Raw genomic sequence first — 21,392 nt, 5'->3', positions numbered from 1 at the left:
AGACGAAAAAGCCTATTGATTTTCGATAATTACTGCCAGAGTTATGGCCCTTGAAAAATCTTGTGGATGCTTTAGGCTAAAGTTAATATCTGATTGACTTTAAATTTATACACAGTGTTTAAGGTCATGAAACGAAGATGCCTATTGATTTTCACCGATTTCCGATAATTACTGCCAGAGTTATGGCGCTTGACCTCTTTGAAAAATCTTTTAGAAGCTCTTGAGAGTTAATATCTGATTGACTTTACATTTATACAGTGTTTAAGATCATAAGATGAAGAATCCTATTGATTTTCAACAATTTTTACCAGAGGTATGGCTCTTGATCACTTTGAAATATTTTGTGGATGCTCTAGACGCTAAAAGTAATATCCGATTGACAAATGAGATGAAGAAGTCTGTCATTTCAACGATTTCCAATGATTATGGAAATTGATATTAAATGTTTTATATGCTAGATATTAGAATAAAGCAGAACTAGAAGCCAAATGGGTTGTTACTCGTAATCAGATTTTAGTGTGTTGTAAATGTTTTCATTTCTGACAAAAGAAAAAAAAATATGCGACAACCCTTATTGACTCCCCGGACGACTTAGCTGCCGTGGGCGTATGTTTCGTTGCCTGCCAACCTATCTTTTTTTTATTCAAAAGTTTTCATATAATTACTGTAATACAAGTAGTGATTTATTACACTGTGTGTGCAGGATATTATTCTTAATGATGATTCAGAACTGGACGTATCGATTTCAGTTTAACTTGGTTAATCTGAACTAAAAACAACCTTATTAATTTGTATTTTTCTCTTGTTATAATACAGCGATTCTGAAAAGAATAAAATTGTCTATTGCTTGTAACACTTCCAGCTTGAATGATACACATTGTTGTTGGTCACTCGTCTTTTGAAGAAATGAAATGGGGTTTAACGTCCTACTGCTCTGCTCGACTGGGCTAATTTAAAGAAAGCATGAAAATTTTAAAATGGGTTTGTCCGTCACACTACTTGGATTATGTAACTCTGCTTTTAATTGAGGTAGAATGCCTTGGTTGAGTCATTGAATGATCATTGTCTGCTTCTGTTAAAGTAGAGATAAGCAATTCTGCTGGTCAAAACTTTGGAACACAGGAACTTTGCCCTTAACTGAGGTAGAATGTTAAATCTTGGTGTTGATGTTCATTTAGTGAATACCTTGACTGAGTTTGATGATGAGCATTCCTGCTTGTAGAGATAAACAATTTGATTGATTGAGTCTTTAGAAAACAATAACTCAGGTTAGGCAGAGTGATGCTCAATTCAATTGCTCAATGCTTTACAAAACTATTAATTTGTAAGTAATTAATGAATGTCATGTATTTATTTTGAGATTTTTGTGATGTTAGATATTTGTTATCAATTTAAGATTAAATTTTTATTTTCTAGAGACTAATATTTTAGAAGTCAGCAAATTACCAAATGATGTTACTCAAGAAGCTTTGTCTATGTTCTTTGAGAAGAAAAAGTTAGCCCAAGATGCCAAATTGCTTGCTGTAGATTTGAATAAGAAAGAGAATAAGGCTTTTTTGAAATATGATAAATCTGATGGTAATAATTAATTCATACTCAATAACATAGAATTATTTTTGGTGTGGTACTATTTATTGGTATGGACAAAGAAAACAAGGGTTGAATATCAAGAGACAGTAACTCTGTTTTGATGGCAGAGATAGTGGTTTTGTATATGAAAATATCCCCCTTTCTGAAAATTAGATATGAAATAAAATTCTTATGAAATAGCTCCTCCTCATACACCTCATAACTAAGATAACATTGTTAGACCGATCTAGAACTTTGCAAGCGTTTCACAATCATGAAGATTTATGAAAACCTAAACATATTTAACAAATTTTCAAAGATGCAAATAAAATTTTACTGCCCTTTGTTAATAAATATTATGCCATAAGATGTGGACTCACATTTAGTGTTGACTTTTAGTATCAAGATTTGACTTTTTATTTACTTAAAAACGACAATGCAGCAACCGTTATGGCCTGCTCAGATGACTTAGCTGCTGTGGACACATTTTTGTTTGCTTGGTGACCTTTTTTTTAATTTCAGCGGTGAAACACATATCTAAGAAAGAGGTTGTGCAATTTCACGGTTCTGATGTTTGTGTGAAACCCTTTACTGGAGATGTGAAAATTGAAAAAGAGAACAAAACTTTAAAAATTACTGACTTCAATCCTAACACATCAGTAGAAATGATCGATATGTATTTTGAGAGCAAGAAAAGATCTGGAGCTTCTGCTGAAGAAGTAAAGTCTTTTAAAGAGGATGGTTACACCCTTGTAACTTATTCAACAATTGATGGTAAGTTAAGCACAAATGATTATCAGTAAACAGTCAAAGCAATTCATATTATTATATACTAGGGTTCCAGATAAGAAAACCTTCCATATAACTGATTCTTAATGTCTTTGATTACCCACACTATTTATCATTTTAAAAAGTAAGGAGAATTTGATTGGGTATTGAAGCCGTTGACTAGAGAAAAACTGCAAAAAATTAAACAGTGGGGTACATGTAGCTGTGTAGCCCTCCCGTTGTTATAAACTGTCGACCTGGGGAAGATAACAATTTGAAATTTATGTTTTTTAACTTTAGTTAGATCCAATAATGGCAGCCGAGAAGCACATGTACATTTGTACTCAGCAACAAAATAATAACTAGAGCTGCAATGCAGTAATGACGGGTTTCACTGATGCCAAGTTACCCTTGAACTTATGTCACTTCCAATGCCACGTTAAACTTGACCTTATGTCACTTCCGGTACCATTGAAACCATTAAACAGATTTCCACATAAGCATTGCACACGTGTTATAAAATGGATGTAGAATCAACTGAATCCAACAATATCAATTCCATTTATACATTGGTTACCATGTGTTAGATATACTATTCAAAAAAAGTAGGGGATATTTGATTTTGGGGGCATAATACTAAAATATGCAAATGACTACGAAAAAAGTCACTATAGAACCTAACAGAAGAAACATTTCCAGTTACATGTGACGCCCAAACGCACCAATAGCTACCGCATGGAATGCAGGTGATGCTTGGGATCATCATGGGGGTCCAACCCAAGATTTGCACGACTCTGACTTTGAATGTTACAGTCATTGTGGCATTGAATTACAGGGTGGAAACATCAGTTTAATTGTTTTAGTGACCAGAAAACAAATTTTGTGGCGCGGACGATGAATGTTTCTCAGTCTGTCATAAGCAGGCTATGGTCCAGATACCGTGATACACAATCTGTACAGGACAGACCACGCTCAGGTCGACCAAGGGCGACAACTCAAGCCCAGGATCGATTTATCCGTACCTTGGCCTTGAGAAATCGTGTCATCACAGCAAATCAGCTCAGCGCTCGTCTTCAAACAGACACTGGTGTGAGAGTGAGTGGCCAGACGATTTGGAATCGACTGCATAGGGGTCACCTTCGCGCCCGACGTCCTCGCGTGATCCCTTGTTTGAGAGATCATCACATTCAGGCAAGATGTCGTTGGTGTAGGGTTCGTCAACACTGGGATAATCGACGCTGGAGCAATGTGATGTTTTCAGATGAGTCAAGGTTCACTGTTGATTTTTTGGACAGACGTAGGAGGGTGTGGCGTCGTCGAAACGAGCGCTTCCAAGACGTTAACGTCATCAGACATGATCGATTTGGGGGTGGTTCTGTTATGGTGTGGGGAGGCATCACTGTTGCTGGAAGAACGGCTTTACATGTTGTTGCAGGGCGTGTTACAGGCCAGTACTACCGGGACAACATCTTGGCAGTCCATGTTGTGCCGTTCGCACGACGTCATGGCCGCCGTTCCATCTTCCAGGATGACAACGCAAGATGTCACAGGGCCAGGATCGTTACAGGTTACCTCCAACAACAGAACATCACCACATTACCTTGGCCAGCACTGAGTCCGGACCTCTCCCCCATCGAGCATGTCTGGGACATGCTTGGACAGAGGTTACGTCAACGTCAACAACGTCCTGCCAATGTCCAAGAACTTGCTGCTGCGTTGCAACAGGAATGGGACAATCTGGACCAAAATGACCTTAGACGTCTCATTAGGAGTATGCCACCCATAAACTGAAATTAAAATGCAAAAAATCTTAAAAAGTGATCCTGACAAAATTGGTTATTTCTCGGCAAGGGAAGATGCTAAAAAAAAATTTGTGATATCAATATGATCGTATTGATTAATGCTATTTGTCCATAGGAATCAAATATCATAATTTTATATGAATAATGAATATCGCTTACTTCAAACAAGTATTTGTTTTAGAGGCTAAAAATACAATTTTTGCCAAAATGATGGTACTTCTCTGGTGATAATGAAAAATTTTTTATTACATGTATGAAATTGTAAATGGCATTAGGTATCACACAGTGAAAATTTTATGGAAATCGAATAATAATTGACACTTTTATGGACCTAAAACCTTGAAAAGTGACCTGTTGAAAATCACCTATTTCTCCGCAACTGAACAAGTTAGAAATCATTTTGTGTTATCTATATGATCGTATGGGTTCATTCTTTTAGTTGACTGGAATCAAATATCAAAATTTCAAACAAATAACAAATACGACTGATATGAATAAATCATTTGTTTCAAAGGCTATAAATACAGTTTTTGCCCAAACTACGTCATTTCCGGTGACATTTAAACTGTTAAATTAGTTTGACCTAGTCAAAATTGAAATTACGCATCAAATGGTGTCACTTCTATGAAAATCCAATAATAATTCACTCTTTTACAGGCAAATAGCGTAAAAAGGGACTCATGCAAAAATGCCCATTTCTCAGCAACTGCTCATATTACAAACTAATTTTAACGTACATTGTCTCCGTATTGATAATAGCTACAAGTTTATAAAAGTTATGTAGAAATATTTTAAAATCTAAAAAGCCTGAATGGGTTATAAATAGATCAATTTTACACCTTTTTTCACCTCTTAATCGAATTTGCTCGAAAATGAAATCGAAATTAAAAAAACTGAGCTCACTGTTTTATGCACCTTTAAAGGGCACACTCTTTTAGTTATATGAGTTTTAAAAAAAATAATATTTGCTTTTGAAAAGTGGTACTTAAGTTTTTAGTAAAATTACGCCACTTCCGGTGCTGACAGATAACTCTTATCGGTAACAAAAAAAATGACAATTGAGACAACGGAGCATATGAACTTTGTTTTATACAAATCGAACAATATATAATTAATCTAGGACTGAAAAACTGAATTAGCCAATGGTGGCCAAGGAAAATTACTGAGACAAAAAAAAATTCACATATTTGCTCGAGTCAGATTACTCTTTAATTCTGTGTAAAACAGGACCATAAAATATTCATAAATAAAAAAGTTTTTTTGTAAAAATTTAGATTTTCTAAATTTGGTGCCTAATATCTGCGAAGATTTGTCGACAATCAAAAGTAGCGTAGCTATGTGCCCTGTCTCTAGCTATGCCAAAATGTATCAAATGTTAAAATCCAACTATTATTGTTAAAATAACTGTAATATTTTTAAAAACGATAACTTCAGTGATTTTGGACATTTCGCATTGTCGCAGAACATTCAAAATAGCTTTATCCTCTAAGTCACACTTACTGTCCCAGTAAAACCTAAGAAATCGTAATGATGCGACAAGCAGTTGCTGAAAGCTAATCAAAATGGAAAAAGATTAATAATAATAATAAGAAGAATAATAATCTTAACAAAAACAATAGTGTTTCACACAAGCTACGCAGTGTGAAACCCTAATAATAATAATAATCCCTAACACAGCACGAGCAACATAACAATAGGATATTACATGTATAATGAAAAGGTTACATGGCTAAGACTAAAATACAAAGTCCTTAGACTGCTTTTGCGCAATGGATATTTGTCTGAGAAGATGTCAATACTCCTTAGTGTTCTACCTAGGTCTACATGTAGGCTACATACAAGGCAAAGACATACCGCACAAATGGAATACGGCTCGAGGTTATATGGGCAATGTTATACAAAGCAATTTAAAAAGTATGACAGTGGTCAATTCAACATGCAATACCACTGACAGATTATAAAGATTTTCCAAATTAATTGAAGGAGTGAATGAATAAAACAATACAATATCATTACAGTCTTTACTCATGCGTACAAGGAATCAAAGAGTTTCACAAATGTAAACATACTTAAAAGGAAGTTTTATGCATGTTAACAACAATATGAAATAGAAATTACTTTTAAGGTTTTTCTCATAAACAAAGATAAATACTGATTTTACTAACGAAACCTACTTCCGGTGAAAACCATGAGCGCATGGCCACGTGTAATAATAATAGGCAGATTTCAGGGATTAGAGCGACAAGATTCTGCTGGGCAAATAAATTCAGGAATTAGTAATTCGTCCCTGCAAATATGCTAACTCTAATCTCTGACATCTTATAAACAATAATAGATAAGTTTTTAGCATGATAATTGGATATTACCTGGAGAAGATAACAAATTGATATTTATGTTTTTTAACTTTAATTAGATTCAATAATGGCAGCCGAGAAGCACATGTACTGACATGACCAATAAGATATCATTTTACAAAATACAAAGCCAATTAGAATTCTTAACATATAAGAACATGTTGGAAGTGTAATTAATCAGAGTTGCACCCCTTTAACCACTCAGAATCTCAATAATGTTATTTAAAATGAAGTGAAATAAAAGAAAATTTAATGTTCGGACAATTTTAACTTTCTGATAATCACTGAAATATTTATATACTAAAATAAAACATCTACCAGCTCACAATATCCTACAGCTGGAAGTAATCTATGTAAAAACTGCCTTCGCGAGGATCTACAGATGCTTGGCAGATCGTAAACTTGAACAAATAAGTAAAGGATCCCCTAACCCAAGAAGAACAGACACTGTGTTGATAAGATTAGATTTTAATGATGACGTTTCGGTCTTAGTAGACCTTCTTTAGATACATAAAGATTAGAAAAAAATGTAAGGTCCTTTTATAGATGTTTTCTAATGACGTAATATGATTATATGTGTAGGATAAATCACGAGACTGAGATTATGCTGGGGAAAGAAAGACTGGAGAAAATAACCCAAGAAAAAGAAAAACCAAGGCCAGTTATAGGCTGAGGTTTTTCTGTCGAGGGTTTTTTTCTGAAGTATTTCTTCCCCAGCATAACCGAAGTTGAGGACTTTATCTTAATGAGAATATCCCAGAATTCTTGTAAGAAAAACCTTATATCATGTTTTCTTATGGAAAAAATAAACCCTACTCTGGAAGAATAACCCATTACAGGTTTAAAGAAAAACTTTCTGAAGAATAACCCCAAATTCCCCTGTATATATCCAAAACTGCCCTGACTTTCAGACCTCAAGTTATTCTGGGCATAGAATATACCCCAAAGATCAAAGAAATATACCACTACAGGTTTATAAAGAGGATTTATTTTATGTCAATAAATTTCAACAAGAATTATCTTTTCTTCTTTGAGTAATTCTTTTGAGGAACAAGTTCATTATAAAGTATGATAATATGTTTTTTCAGATGTTAAGACTGTTCTTTCAAGAGATCATCTTCTGGACAGTGAGAAATTAACTGTTCAATATTATGAAGAAGAAATTCCAGCATTAAAAGCTATTAAAGTATCTGGATTCAAAGCGTCAACAAGTTTTCAGTTGATGGAGTTGTACTTTGAAAATCAGAAGAAGTGTGGAGCAGAAGCAGAAAAAGTTGAACTGAGTGAAGATAAAACATATTTACTTGTAACATTTGATACAACTGAAGGTACGTTTAACAAAGTGGATACACAATTGTTTACTTTTAGTGAAACAAGGGGTAAATTTAACAAAGTGGTTTTGTTAGCACGGGAGGAAAGTTTATGTGAAAGGCAAAGAAAAACTATTTGAAGCAAAAGTTGGTAAGAAAAAACGGGCTGTTTTTAGTATTTTTTGTAAGTACACAGTATACTTTCTGTTCTTGTTCCAGAAGCTGAATTGGTATGTAGTAGAGAACATATATTAGATGGTTGTGAGTTAACAGTTGAAATATTCGACCCATCAACACAAGATAATTCAACACATGATGATGGTAAAAGAATAGTTCGTGTTAGTGGATATAAAGATACAACAAGTAAACAGATGATAGAGATGTATTTAGAGAGCAAGAAAAGATTTGGTGCAGTTGCTGAAAATATTGAAATAAATGAAGAGGAAAAATGTGCTTATGTGACCTTATCTACTGTTGAAGGTTAGGTAAAATAAGTGATATATGCCAGTGAACTTCAGAGATGATTACTTTTCAGAGTTTTGGGCTATAAACTCAATTGAAAACTCTTGTTGAGGCACTATAGGCTAGTCGATTGACTTGCAATTTATATTCAATGTTAATGTGCATGAGATGATTAAATTGTGGGAGTTGTTGCCCTCCATCACTTCTAAGAATCTTGTGTACATCCCAGAGGTTATGTTATCCTCTGATGGTGTTGATACATGATGCTTATGTTCATGAGATGAAGAGGCTTGTTCATACTCATTGGTTTCGATAATTACTGTCAGATTTATTTCCATTGTTTCGATGGTTGGTTGCAATACATCTTATATTTTGAAACTTACTGAAAGTGTTCAACGAATCATAACTCTTTTCTGTAATCAGAGATATTGCACGTTTTTGATGTGATTGTTCATTTAGGCGTATATAATATCGAACTTGAGAATTTTCTGATTTTAATTTTATAGTGCATATTGCAAACTACCATTCTGTAAAAAACATGTAAGGCAGGTAATTATTGAAATACGGGGTAGTTCAAAGGAAATTCCACCGCTTAAAACTGCTCTAGTTATGTTATTTATTATGGTATTCTGTAATATTTTCTCACTCGTTCAATGTTTATAGAATGTATTTTAAAAGTATAAATAATTCAAATACAGTAAGAACTGTATTTTTAATAGATGCACTCTTTTTCCAGATGCTGAATTGGTATGTGAAAAGGAACACACATTAGATAAATGTAAATTAACAGTTGAACTATTTAATCCATTAAATGAAAAGGATGAATCAGAGTCTAATGGAACAATTGTAATGATAACTGGAGTTAGTAAAAAAACATCAGAAAACAAAATAAAACTCTATTTAAATAATAAACGTAAATTTGGTGCAGATCCTGTAAATATAGATTTTGATGAGGAAGAAAACTGTATATTTGTTACCTTGTCTTCACCAGAAGGTACATTATTTACATATTTTAGCTTTTTGCTAAGAAATCAACTAGAAAAAGCAGAATTTTAAAGATGCATTATGTAAGAGCTAAATCTGTCTATTGCAGGTTTTTATTTTGGCTTCAAATGTTATATAGTTTATTATTAACATGACAAGCCTATAACAAACTCTCTAGATTATAGGATGACAGAGATTTAAACAAGTTTAGATACAATCACCACAATGATAAACAATCTATGCCAGATCTTTTCTAATAAAGTAATTTGAATGAAATTAATAATGAATGATCTATTTTGGAACTATTATAGCAAGAACGGCCAGCTCTTTATCTAAATCTTACATAATGCATCTTTAATAGTTATGAGAATTTGTGTTTATAAAAATTTCAACAATTTCCGTTAATTACTTCTAGAGTTATGGCCTTTGTTTCACTTTGTAGAACCTTGTGAACGGTCTAACGACAAAATTTATCATCCGATCTGTATTTTTATACCTTATCTAAATTAGCAAAATGAAGAAGCCCATTTCATTTCATCAAAATCCATTAATAACTTCTAGAGTTATGGCCTTTGTTTCTCTTTGTAGAACCTTGTAGAACGACAAAACTTATCACCCGATCTGTATTTTTATACCTTATCTAAATTAGCAAAATGAAGAAGTCTATTTCATTTCATCAATATCCATTAATAACTTCAAGAGTTATGGCCTTTGTTTCACTTTGTAGAACCTTGTAAATGCTCCCATTACTACAAAATAATAAATAAGTGACAATCATATTCAAGGGCTCACACATTTGTTTCGTTGCTTGGCAACTTATCTTTAACCATTATAACAGAATATAGGTTTATACCTTTAATTGGTCCCACTGTAGCAATACTTGTGTCGAAATACCATCAATAACTGAAATTATAGCCATTTTTTAAAACTTTATACAGCGACTTCATGGGAGGATGCCAAAAATATAATGATGCAATAAATATTTCTTTTGTGTTTCAAAAGATGCCATAGAAGTTTGTGGTAAAGATCATAAGGTTGGTAAAAATAAACTTAAGGTTGGGATCTATACACCACCACCATTACAAAACAACAGATTACTGGTTACTAACATCAATCAGGATACAAAAAAAGAAACACTACAGAATTATCTTGAAGGAAAATTAGATATTGAGATATTTGACATTCTGTATAATGAAGAAGGAACAAAATCGGTTATTACTTATAAAGATAAGAAAACAGGTATTATAAATTAATTTTTATACCCCCACATATCATATGAAATGAAATGGGGTATAATAACACCCTACAATTCTGCTTCGACTGGGCATATGCCAGGGGCACTACAGTCTATTCTCATATCGAATTCCAACTGCCAAGGTATCTTTTACTACATGCCAATATGTACACAGGACCTCAATTTATACGCCCACATTGAAATGTGGACGTATATTGCCGTCGCCCCCGTCCGTCCGTCCGGCGTCCACAATTGCTTGTGGACGCTCTAGAGGCTAAAGTTAATATCCGATTGACTTTAAATTTCTACACAGTGTTTAAGGTCTTTAGATGAAGAAGCCTATTGATTTTCAGTGATTTCCGATAATTACTGCCAGAGTTATGGCCCTTAATCACTTTGAAAAATCTTGTGGACACTCTAGAGGTCAAAGTTAATATCCAATTGACTTTAAATTTATAATCAGATTTTAGTTTATTATAAATGTTTCATTACCGAAAATTAAAAATATGTGACAACTCTTGTTGACTGCCCGGACGATTTAGCTGCTGTGGGTGTATGTTTCGTTGCCTGGCAACCTATCTTTGAAATAAGCTTTTATAACTACAATTTTTATACGCCCACATTTTCATGTGGACGTATATTATCGTCGCCCCTGTCCCTCCGTAAGTCCACAATTCTTTGTGGACACTCTACAGGTCACAATTTTTATCGGATTTCAACAAAACTTGAAATATAGGTTTATCTCCCTAAGATCTCGGTTCCTTTCGATATTGGCATGTATCGGATCGTAACTTCTATGAAAAATCGTGTTTTTAGTTTGTGGACCCTCTAGAGGTCACAATTTTTATCCAATTTTGTTGAAACTTGAAATGTAAGTTTATAACCCAAAGATCTTGGTTCTTTTCGATATTCGCGCATATCGGACCGTAAATTCCTGAATTATGGCCCCTGATTTCGTGAAAATCGGCCCAAAACTGACAGACAAAATGGCCGCCCCACATTCTCAAATAGTGTAAAAATATGGTATATCAAGGTTGTGGACTCTCTAGAGGTCACAATTTTCTTCTGATTTTGATGAATCCTGAAATGTAAATTTAAAACCTGAAGATCTTAATTCCTTTCGATATTCGCACATATCGAATAGTAACTTCCTGAATTATGGCCCCTGATTGTACGAAAAATCGCGTTTTTAGCTTGAGGTCCCTCTAGATGTCACAATTATTATCCGATTTAAAAAAACATATCACTGTTACACCATAATTTTGGTCGAGTTCGAATTTCATGAAAATCGGACCGAAACTGACTGACAAAATGGCCGCCCCTCGTACACAATTAGTGTAAACATCTGGTATATCAAAGTTCTGGACCCTCTAGAGGTCACAATTTTGATCTGATTTTGATAAAACTGGAAATGCAATGTTTATAACACAAAGATCTTGGTTCCTTTCGATATTCAGGGATATCGGATGGTAACTTCCTGAATTATGGCCCTGATTTTATGAAAAATCATGTTTTTAGCTTGTTGTAGAGGTCACAATTTTTATCTGATTTAAAAAAAAAAAAACATGTGAATATATCACCATTACACACTAAGATCTTGGTTCCTTTTGATAATCGCGTATATCCGAACGTAACTTCCTGGATTATGGCTCCTGATTGTTCCAAAAATCGCATTTTTAGCTTGCTGATTTTCTGAAGGTCACAATTTTTTTTTTCGATTTTAAAAACCATTTAAATATTTCACCATTCCACCATAATGAAGGTTGAATTCGAATTTCGGGAAAACCGAAATGAAACTGCCCGACAAAAGGACCGCTCTTTGTATGCAAAATGTGTAAAAGTATGCAAAACGAAGGTTGTGGACCCTCTAGAGGTCACAATTTTTATCTAATTCTGATGAAACTTAAAACATATCTTTATATCCCAAAGATCTCAGTCCCTTTTGATATTTGCGCATTTCAGACCATAACTTTCTGGATTATTGCCTCTGATTGTATAAAAAATCCTGTTTGTTTTTAGCTTGTTCTCTATCCATCTCTTGCAAAATGTGGGCGGATCCTGCCTGGCATCCGCTGGTTAAACAATATTTATAACAATAAAAATAGTAAAAATATGTTATAAGGATATAATATACAATACTAAAGGTTCTACGCACGAATGTGCTATCTGACAGGTAACGAATCGTTTGGCACTTAATTTTTTATACGCCCACATGGAAATGTGGTCGTATATTGTCGTCGCCCCCATCCGTCCGTCCGTCCATCGTCCACAATTTCTTGTGAACGCTCTAACGACAAAAGTTATCATCTAATTGTTTTAAAATTGATATATGTTGTTTACATTAGTGAAACGAAGAAGCCTATTGAATTTCAATAATTTCTGTTTATTACGTCTAGAATTATGGCCCTTGTTTCACTTTATTGAACCTTGTGAACGCTCTAACTCAAAAAGTTATCATCCGATCTTTATGATATTTATATGCATTATTTAGATTATTGAAATGAAGAAGCCTATTGAATTTCAGTAATTTCCGTTTATTATGTCTAGAGTTATGGCCCTTGTCTCACTTTATTGGTCCTTGTGAACGCTCTAACGTCAAAAGTTATCATCCAATATTTCTGATATTTATATGCATTATTTAGATTATTGAAACGCAGAAATTTCCGTTTATTATGTCTAGAGTTATGACCCTTGTTTCACTTTATTGGTCCTTGTGAACGCTCTAACATCAAAAGTTATCATTCGATCTTTCTGAAAATTATATGCATTATTTAAATTAGTGAGACGAAGAAGCCTATTGAATTTCAGGAATTTCCGTTTATTACGTCTAGAGTTATGGGACTTGTTTCACTTAATTGATCCTTGTGAACGCTCTAACACCAAAAGTTACCACCCGATCTTTGTGAAATTTATAGGCATGAATTAAATTAGTGAAACGAAAAAGCCTATAGTATTTCAGCAATTTACAATAATTACTTCTAGAGTTATTGCCCTTGTTTCACTTTGTTAAATCTTGTGAACACTCTAATGACAACAGTTATCATCCGATATGTATGAAATTTATATGCATAATTTAAATTAGTGAAATGAAAAGGCCTATAGTAATTAAGCAATTTACAATAATTACTTCTAGAGTTATTGCCCTTGTTTCACTTTGTTAAATCTTGTGAACACTCTAATGACAACAGTTATCATCCGATATGTATGAAATTTATATGCATCATTTAAATTTGTGAAACAGGTCTATTGGACTTCAGTAATTTCCGTCAATAATTTCTAGAGTTATGGCGATTGTGAACGTTTCAATGACAAAAGTGATCATGTGACCTGTATGAAATTTATATGCATTATTTAAATTAGTAAAACGAAAAAGCCTGTCAAATTTCAACAATTTCTGTAGATTACTTCCGGAGTTGAGACCCTTGTTTCAGTTTGTAGAACCTTGTAAACCCTCAAACGACAAAATTTGTAATCTGATCTGTATGGAACTGTCTTGTAAAGGCCCCCAATTACCTACAAAGGAATAAATATGCGACAACCCTTGTCGACCGCTCGGACGATTTAGCTGCTGTGGGCGTATGTTTTGTTGCCTGGCAACCTATCTTGGTTAATGTGGACATATATTGTAATCAGCTTTTCCCTCTGCTGGTCTGTCTACACTTTCCTGTCAGTGTGCTAGATGCTACAGTTTTTTCTGAAACTTTCAGGAAACTTGTATTATAACAAGACGAACATCTCTATTTCCTTTTGTCAAAATTAGATTAATATTTTAGAGTTATGCCCCTTTTTTGCCGAACTGTCCTCACTTTTTGTCAGCGTAACAGATACTACAGTTTTTATAAGTCCACATTTTCATGGATTATGGCCCCTGATTGTACATAAAATAGCATTTTTCGCTTGTGGATCGTCTAGAGGTTACAATTTTCATCCAATTTAAAAACCGTTTAAATATATCACAGTTACACCATAATGACAGTTGAGTTTAAATTTCATGAAAATGGCCACTCCCTGTACTCAAATAGTGTAAAAGTAGGTAATATCAAGGTTGTGGACCCTCTAGAGATCACAATTTTCATCAAATTTTGTTAAAACTTCATATGTTTATATCCCAAAGATCTGGGTTCCTTTCGATATTTGCGCCTATCGGACCCTAACGTCCTGGATTATAACCCCTGAGTGTTAAAAAAAAAATCGCCTTTTTTATCAATTTCTCTGCTCATCTCTTGCAAAATGTGGACGAATCGTGCATGGTAACCGCTTTTTATCTGATTTTTCAGAAACTTTCAGAAACCTCGTGTTATGACAGCTCCTGTTTGCTGAAACCTGTCCACGTTGTTTGTAATTCAATTGTCAGCATGATAGATTTTGCTGAAGCTTTCAGAATAGCTTCTGAAAGTGATACAATCTTTTTTTTGGAAACAAAGCTGCTGTGTGGGCGTATTCCACACTTTGCTTGGCTATCTTTATACATTTAAATGTGGTTGTATATTATCTGTCAGTCAGTCCATCGTTGAAGGCTTCAACCAGAGTGATCACTAGTTTCTTCATTATTATTTGAAGGTTTATTTTGATTAGTTTTATGAGCTAAAAATGTTAAAAATTTTGGAAGATTTCTTGTGGAGTTACCCATTTCATGTACCAACAACATGCCAAATAGATTTATTAGAAAAGCAGTATTATGATATTGAGGAAATTTATAAAGTTATAGAGAGCATGACAATGATTATAAGTTGTAGCCTTTTTGTTTAAAGTTTATTTTGAATTACCGGTAATGTGAATTACCTACAAATTATGTATAGGAAAATCAAATTTATCAACATTACAGATTTGGAGATGGGTGGAAGAAATCCACACATAGTACACACCCATACCCTCCCTGTACGGGTGGCCTATTCATATTTCGGGTTACAGGTTGGCTTTTAAATACTCTACAGGTGACGGTTTTAAGATTTCTTTTTTTCAAATTTGCTTGGATTATTTGACTTGTCGTCAGGAGGAATCCTATTGAAATCCAAAGGTGTGCTTCAATTTTACATGAAAGTTATTGTTCAGCAAGTCTTAAAGAAGAAACCAACTGAAATTCGTAATCTGATTTTTGCAGATTAATTGCCCTTCACAGTTTTGGAAATATTTTGATATACTCTTGCCACCTGACAAAATACTGCTGGTGGGCCATATTAGATGACTGGCAAGGCTATGATGTTAATTATAGACTACATGTTTAAAATTATCTTCTGAATTTCTACTTTTTGTATAGTAAAAGAAATATTAAAGAAATTTCCATCAGTAGGAGAGGCACTAGAAGGTAATCACTTAAAGATTAAAGGTGTGGCTATAAGTAACACAGCCAAAGTCAGCAAGTTTTCAGATGGAACAGATGATGAAGATTTAACTAATTATTTTGAAAGCTATGGAGATGTGGAACGTGTTGAAATGACTTCAAACAGTGAATTTGCTTTGGTGCATTTTCAAAACCCAAAAGGTAAGTATAATTCGTTTATCCTTAGGCCATTGGTATCAATATATCCACAGGTACAAAGATACTAACTACTATTTGACTAAACTTTGAGCTAGATAGATTGATATTATGCAAATTATCAAATTTTTACTTCAGATCTTGAAACTGTTTGTAAGAAGTCTCATGAGTTAGGTGGAATTGGTATAGAAGTTGCAGTGTATCAACCGTGTTTAGGAAAATCTGGTGGTATAAAGAATCCTAACATCTTTGTTTTACCTAAGAAACCTGTAAAAGTCACTTTAACTGAATGTGACAAATATAAGATGATGTTCATCTATGAGTCTGAAACCAATAAACAGCAATTCCAGTCAAAGATGAAAGAATACAATACTTTGATAGAATGGAGTAAAGATACATCAGATGTTTTTCTGTCTTGTACTGTTAGTAAAGAGATGAAAGATGCCAGGAAGTTAACCAAAAACTGGGCAAAAATGTGTGAGAAACATTTTGAAGATTATCTAGGCTGTCTGAAGATAAGAGACTTTACACTATTAAATGAGGTAAGTGTGTTTTTATGACAGTGCAGATCATTTAAGTTTTTAGGTGAGGGAGGGAATATTTCAAATCATTGTACTGTTATTAAATGTTCTACCATTGCATGGAAATTATTATTGACTTTTTGACCTAGCAGGGCTAGAAATTCATGCAAATCTCTGAATCTAATTCGCACAAGGATTCTTGCAAGAGCTTGTGCTGCGAATCTACAAGGATTAGCGTAAAATTTTTGTGTCCGACTCTTGAATGTCAATGTGTCTTGAATCAAATTTGTATGACTTACTTTATAGAATACTAGATGTATAATAAAATAAAATATTTGTTGTGTTTTTGTTTCACTGTTTACTTCTAACTTTTAATTTTGACATGTTTCTGGCTGGCCGTTGTCGTTTGCTTTTGTGTTTTATGTTATATAATGAATGGTATGGAAAATTCCCCGATCACGACACAGCGTCTTGTAGAAGTAGAGCACCAAAAGGAATCTCCATTTATATTTGTATTTATGCATTGAATTTCAGTTACGATAAAAATTTATTTGTTTCCTAATTATTTGTTTTAATACCTCTTAAATGAAACTGCTTTAGCGGGCAAACCTTGAAAGAAAATAATTTTGGGTTCCATTTTATCCTTTCCAGCGATTTAATTCCGCTAGTCCCACATCAATATAATGGGGTTAAATTGGGCCATTCCAATTCTGTTCTGTCACTGTCAAGGTCAGCCACTTGTTTTTTTCTTGTCCCCCGCCCTTCGAAGAAATCAGGGGACTATTAAAATCGCACGATAACTTTAGTTCTAATTAAGTGACAGTGATGAAACTTGGTGTATAGTTTCATTACATCAATACCTTGACTAAGTTTGATAATGACCATTTTCTGCTCAGGGTAAGCAGAGCGATAAGCAATTTGATTGGCCTAGACTTTGGAACACAAAAACTCTCCTTCTAATTGAGTTAGAATGTTCAGACTTGGTTTAGGTGTTTATTAGGTCAATGCCTTGATGGAGTTCGAAGATGGGCATTTTCTGCGTAGGGTAAGCAGAGATAAGCAATTTGATTTGTTGATGCTTTGGGACACGATAACTTTAGTTCTAATTAAGTGAGAGTGATGAAACTTGGTGTATAGTTTCACTACATCAATACCATGACTAAGTTGATAATGAGCATGTTCTACTCAGGGTAAGCAGAGCGATAAGCAATTTGATTGGTTGAGGCTTTGTAACACAATAACTCTCATTCTAATTGAGTTAAAATGTTCACACTTGGCGTAGGTGTCTATTAGGTGAATGCCTTGATGGAGTTCAAAGATTAGAGTTTTCTGCTTGGGGTAAGCAGAGATAAGCAATTTAATTGGTTGATGCTTTGGGACATGATAACTTTAGTTCTAATTAAGTGAGAGTGAGGACACTTGGTGTATAGCTTTATTACATCAATACCTTGACTAAGTTTGATAATGAACATTTTCTGCTGGGGGTAAGCAGAGCGATAAGCAATTTCATTGGTCGAGACTTTGGAACACAATAACTCTCCTTCTAATTGAGGTAGAATGTTCAAACTTGGTGTAGGCATTCATTAGGTGAATGCCTTGATGGAGTTTGATCATGACCATTGTCTGCTTATGGTAAGCAGAGATAGGCAATCTGATTGGTTAATGCTTTTGGGCAGGATAATATTGGTTATAATGAAGTGAGAGCGATGAAACTCCGAAGATAGATTTATTATATCATTACCTTCACTAAGTTCGATGGTGCGAATTTTCTGCTTAGGCTAAGGAACAATAAATAATTTGATTGGTCAAGACTTTGGAACATAACAACTCTGCTTTTAATTGATGTAGAATGTTTAAACTTGATGTAGATGTTCATTAGGTGAATGTCTTGACTGAGTTCAATGATTAACATTTCAAGCTAAACCTAAGCAGAGCTAAGCAATTTCTTTGATCGATGCTTTGGGACAAGATAATCTTGATTCTATCTAATAGAGAGTGGTGAAACTTAGTGTATAGTTTGATTCCTTGATACTTTTGAAAAAATAAATGTGCGATTAATTAATATGTATCATCTATTTATTGTCCCCCCGCTTTTCGAAGAAAGCAGGGGACTATTAAAATGGGTTCGTCCGTCTGTCTGTTTGTCTGTCCGTCACACTTTTTGGGACACAATAACTCTTTATAATTGAGCTAGAATGTTCAAACTTGGTGTAGGTGTTTATTAGGTCAATGCCTTGATAGAGTTCGACGATGAGCATTTTCTGCTTAGGGTAAGCAGAGATAAGCAATTTGATTGGTTGATGCTTTGGGACACGATAACTAAGTTCTAATTAAGTGACAGTGATGAAACTAGGTGTATAGTTTCATTACATCAATACCTTGACTAAGTTCGATAATGAGCATTTTCTGCTCAGGGTAAGCAAAGCGATAAGCAATTTGATTGGCCGAGACTTTGGAACACAATAACTCACCTTCTAATTGAGTTAGAATGTTCAAAGTTGGTGTAGGTGTTTATTAGGTCAATGCCTTGATGGAGTTCGAAGATAAGCATTTTCTGCGTAGGGTAAGCAGAGATAAGCAATTAGACTGGTTGATGCTTTGGGACACAATAACTTTAGTTCTAATTAAGTGAGAGTGATGAAACTTGGTGTATAGTTTGTGAATGAAATTTCAATAATTTTAGGTTTCAGAGTTAATTTGGAAAGAAATCACTATTTCGAACAAGGATGATATCAATATCTTTAAAGGCAGTGATTCAAGCTCATCTATCATAATTGTTGGATGTGATGCTCCACAGTACCAGGAAATGGAATCCTTTGTTCAGCAAATAAAGCAAAGGATTGAAGAAGATTTTGAAAGAAAAAAACAAGAAGTCAATGAAACCATGAAACTGAAATATCCCTATTCAGTACTTGAAAGTTTAGGTTTTCTTGACATTGTTCGAGAAAAATATCAACATCTGCAAATATTAGAAAAGACTTCTGATTTAGAGATTGAATTAAAAGGTGTAATTTCTGATATCACTGCAGCTAAAGTCACAATTTATGAATTACTTCAGAATTTTAAAATTTCTCAACTGAGAAAATTTTCTAAAACACAGATTAAAATTTTGTTCACCAAAGATGTTCATGATTTTATTATAAAAGAAAAGTTCCAAGGTGACAAAAGCATTGCAGTATGGGTAAAGGATGAGGAAAGAGAATCAATTGATGTCTTTGCTAAAGATAAAAAGAGCTTGAACTTGGCTGAATCTATTCTTAATGATGTTGTTTGCTGTAAACATTTACCAGTAGATAAAGAATCTGTCAGTCTTTTAACTCAGCCAAAATGGCAAGATTTAAATGAGGATATTAAAAACACTTACCCTGACCTGGTGAAAATCTGCCCTATAAGTGCTGAAGAAATAGAAATCACTGCTTTCTCAGAAGTCATGCAAATGGTAGAAGCTTCAGTTGCTCAGTTTTTTGAGGAAAATACAACCTATCAAAAAATAATACAGTATGGATCTGCCAAAGATCGATTCTTCAAGAAACATTATGAACAGAAAGTCCAGGATTTGGAATTAAAGTTGGAATCTTGCAAAGTTACAGTTCAAATGAAAGATGCAAAGGGAATTGTTATTAAAGGAACAAAGCAAGGTATTATGAAAGCTCAAGAACACCTGAAAGAATTGTACTCTAAAATCATCTGTAAAGAGAAAAATATTTACAGCTCTAGTTATTGTAAATTTATTCATACTGAAAAAGGCAAGAGTACTGTGAGCAATATCGAAAGGATGTTTCGCTGTACAATTGAAGTAGAAGAAGAAACTATAGAAACTACCAACGGTCTTAACTGTGCCAGTTTCCAGTTGAAGAATACACAAATTCTAGTTGTAAAGGGTGATATAACAGATTTAAATGTAGATGTTATAGTCAATGCTGCTAATGATCGATTACAACATATAGGAGGCCTGGCTGGTCACATTCTGCAGAAAGGTAGGATTATTTATGTTTCGCTGTACTTAAATAATATAGGTGACAATCAGACAATCAGTATATTGGTAAATAACTGTTTACTCTGGTTGTGATTCAAAATTAATGTCAATTCAATTTCATGAGCATTACATGATTATGGTTATACCTTTAAAAGTCTTAAAGTGCTTGATCCTAAGAACCTTTTGTTCTTATGCTGTTGCATTATTAAATATTACAATGTGAATTAATGGATAGTTTTGATACACCAAATTTAAATGTAGTTGTATATATTGTCCCCCTGCTCACCCGTGTCAGTCCTATTGCTTGCAAATGTGTAAACTCTAGAGGCTAAAGTTATCATTTGATTGACATTTATTCACAGTGTTTATGATCATAAGGTAAAGACATCCAGCAAACTTCACCAGTTTCTAGTAGGCCTAAATAATTTTAGAGTTTTGATCCTTGATCCCTATGAAAACACTGTTAAGAATTAAGATACAGTATTTATGACAGTTGTAGACGGTACAATGTTGTAAGACAAGGCAGGGCATTAAAGGCTCAATACCACTCTTGTTGTAACTGAATAATATATCCCAATCTTTATTCTGATCAACAAATTGTACTATTTTACAATATTCCAATTAATTGATGATATAAATTTCATCTTAACACACCTAATTTAAAAAATTGGAAAAATTTAACTAAATGATTTGAAAAACCTAACGTAAACCTTTTTAAATGTGACTTGGATTTAAAAATATTTTTGAACCCTCTGGACAAGTATCATAGGATTTAATGGATAATTTACACAACAGGTAAGACCCTAACACATCTAGTACTTAGAATAAGGCTATTTTTTTATTTTCTGGAGCTGTCAAGCTAGCAAGAGTGTTATTGTCCCTTTAAATTGCAGCAATCTATAGTTATGGTTCTTGGTCACTTTGTATTATCTTGTG

General features: G+C 33.8%; 1 protein-coding gene across 1 annotated transcript in view; it reads left to right on the top strand.

Moving 5' to 3' along the window:
- The window catches only part of LOC126814530 (protein mono-ADP-ribosyltransferase PARP15), an 84,651-nt gene that overhangs the window by 22,122 nt on the left and 41,137 nt on the right, over positions 1 to 21,392 (top strand). Inside the window, exons 4-12 of the mRNA XM_050539729.2 lie at positions 1,417 to 1,578; positions 2,092 to 2,343; positions 7,582 to 7,821; positions 8,023 to 8,283; positions 9,002 to 9,259; positions 10,252 to 10,488; positions 15,741 to 15,965; positions 16,098 to 16,501; positions 19,164 to 20,457. Coding sequence (XP_050395686.1) covers positions 1,417 to 1,578; positions 2,092 to 2,343; positions 7,582 to 7,821; positions 8,023 to 8,283; positions 9,002 to 9,259; positions 10,252 to 10,488; positions 15,741 to 15,965; positions 16,098 to 16,501; positions 19,164 to 20,457 — 3,333 coding nt within the window. The remainder of the gene's footprint in view (positions 1 to 1,416; positions 1,579 to 2,091; positions 2,344 to 7,581; positions 7,822 to 8,022; positions 8,284 to 9,001; positions 9,260 to 10,251; positions 10,489 to 15,740; positions 15,966 to 16,097; positions 16,502 to 19,163; positions 20,458 to 21,392) is intronic.

The sequence above is a fragment of the Patella vulgata genome, chromosome 3, assembly GCF_932274485.2.
Source record: "Patella vulgata chromosome 3, xgPatVulg1.2, whole genome shotgun sequence".
Classification (NCBI taxonomy): Eukaryota; Metazoa; Mollusca; class Gastropoda; family Patellidae; genus Patella; species Patella vulgata.
The sequence above is the reverse complement of the archived record's forward strand: the minus strand, read 5'-3'. Positions and strand labels throughout refer to the sequence as shown.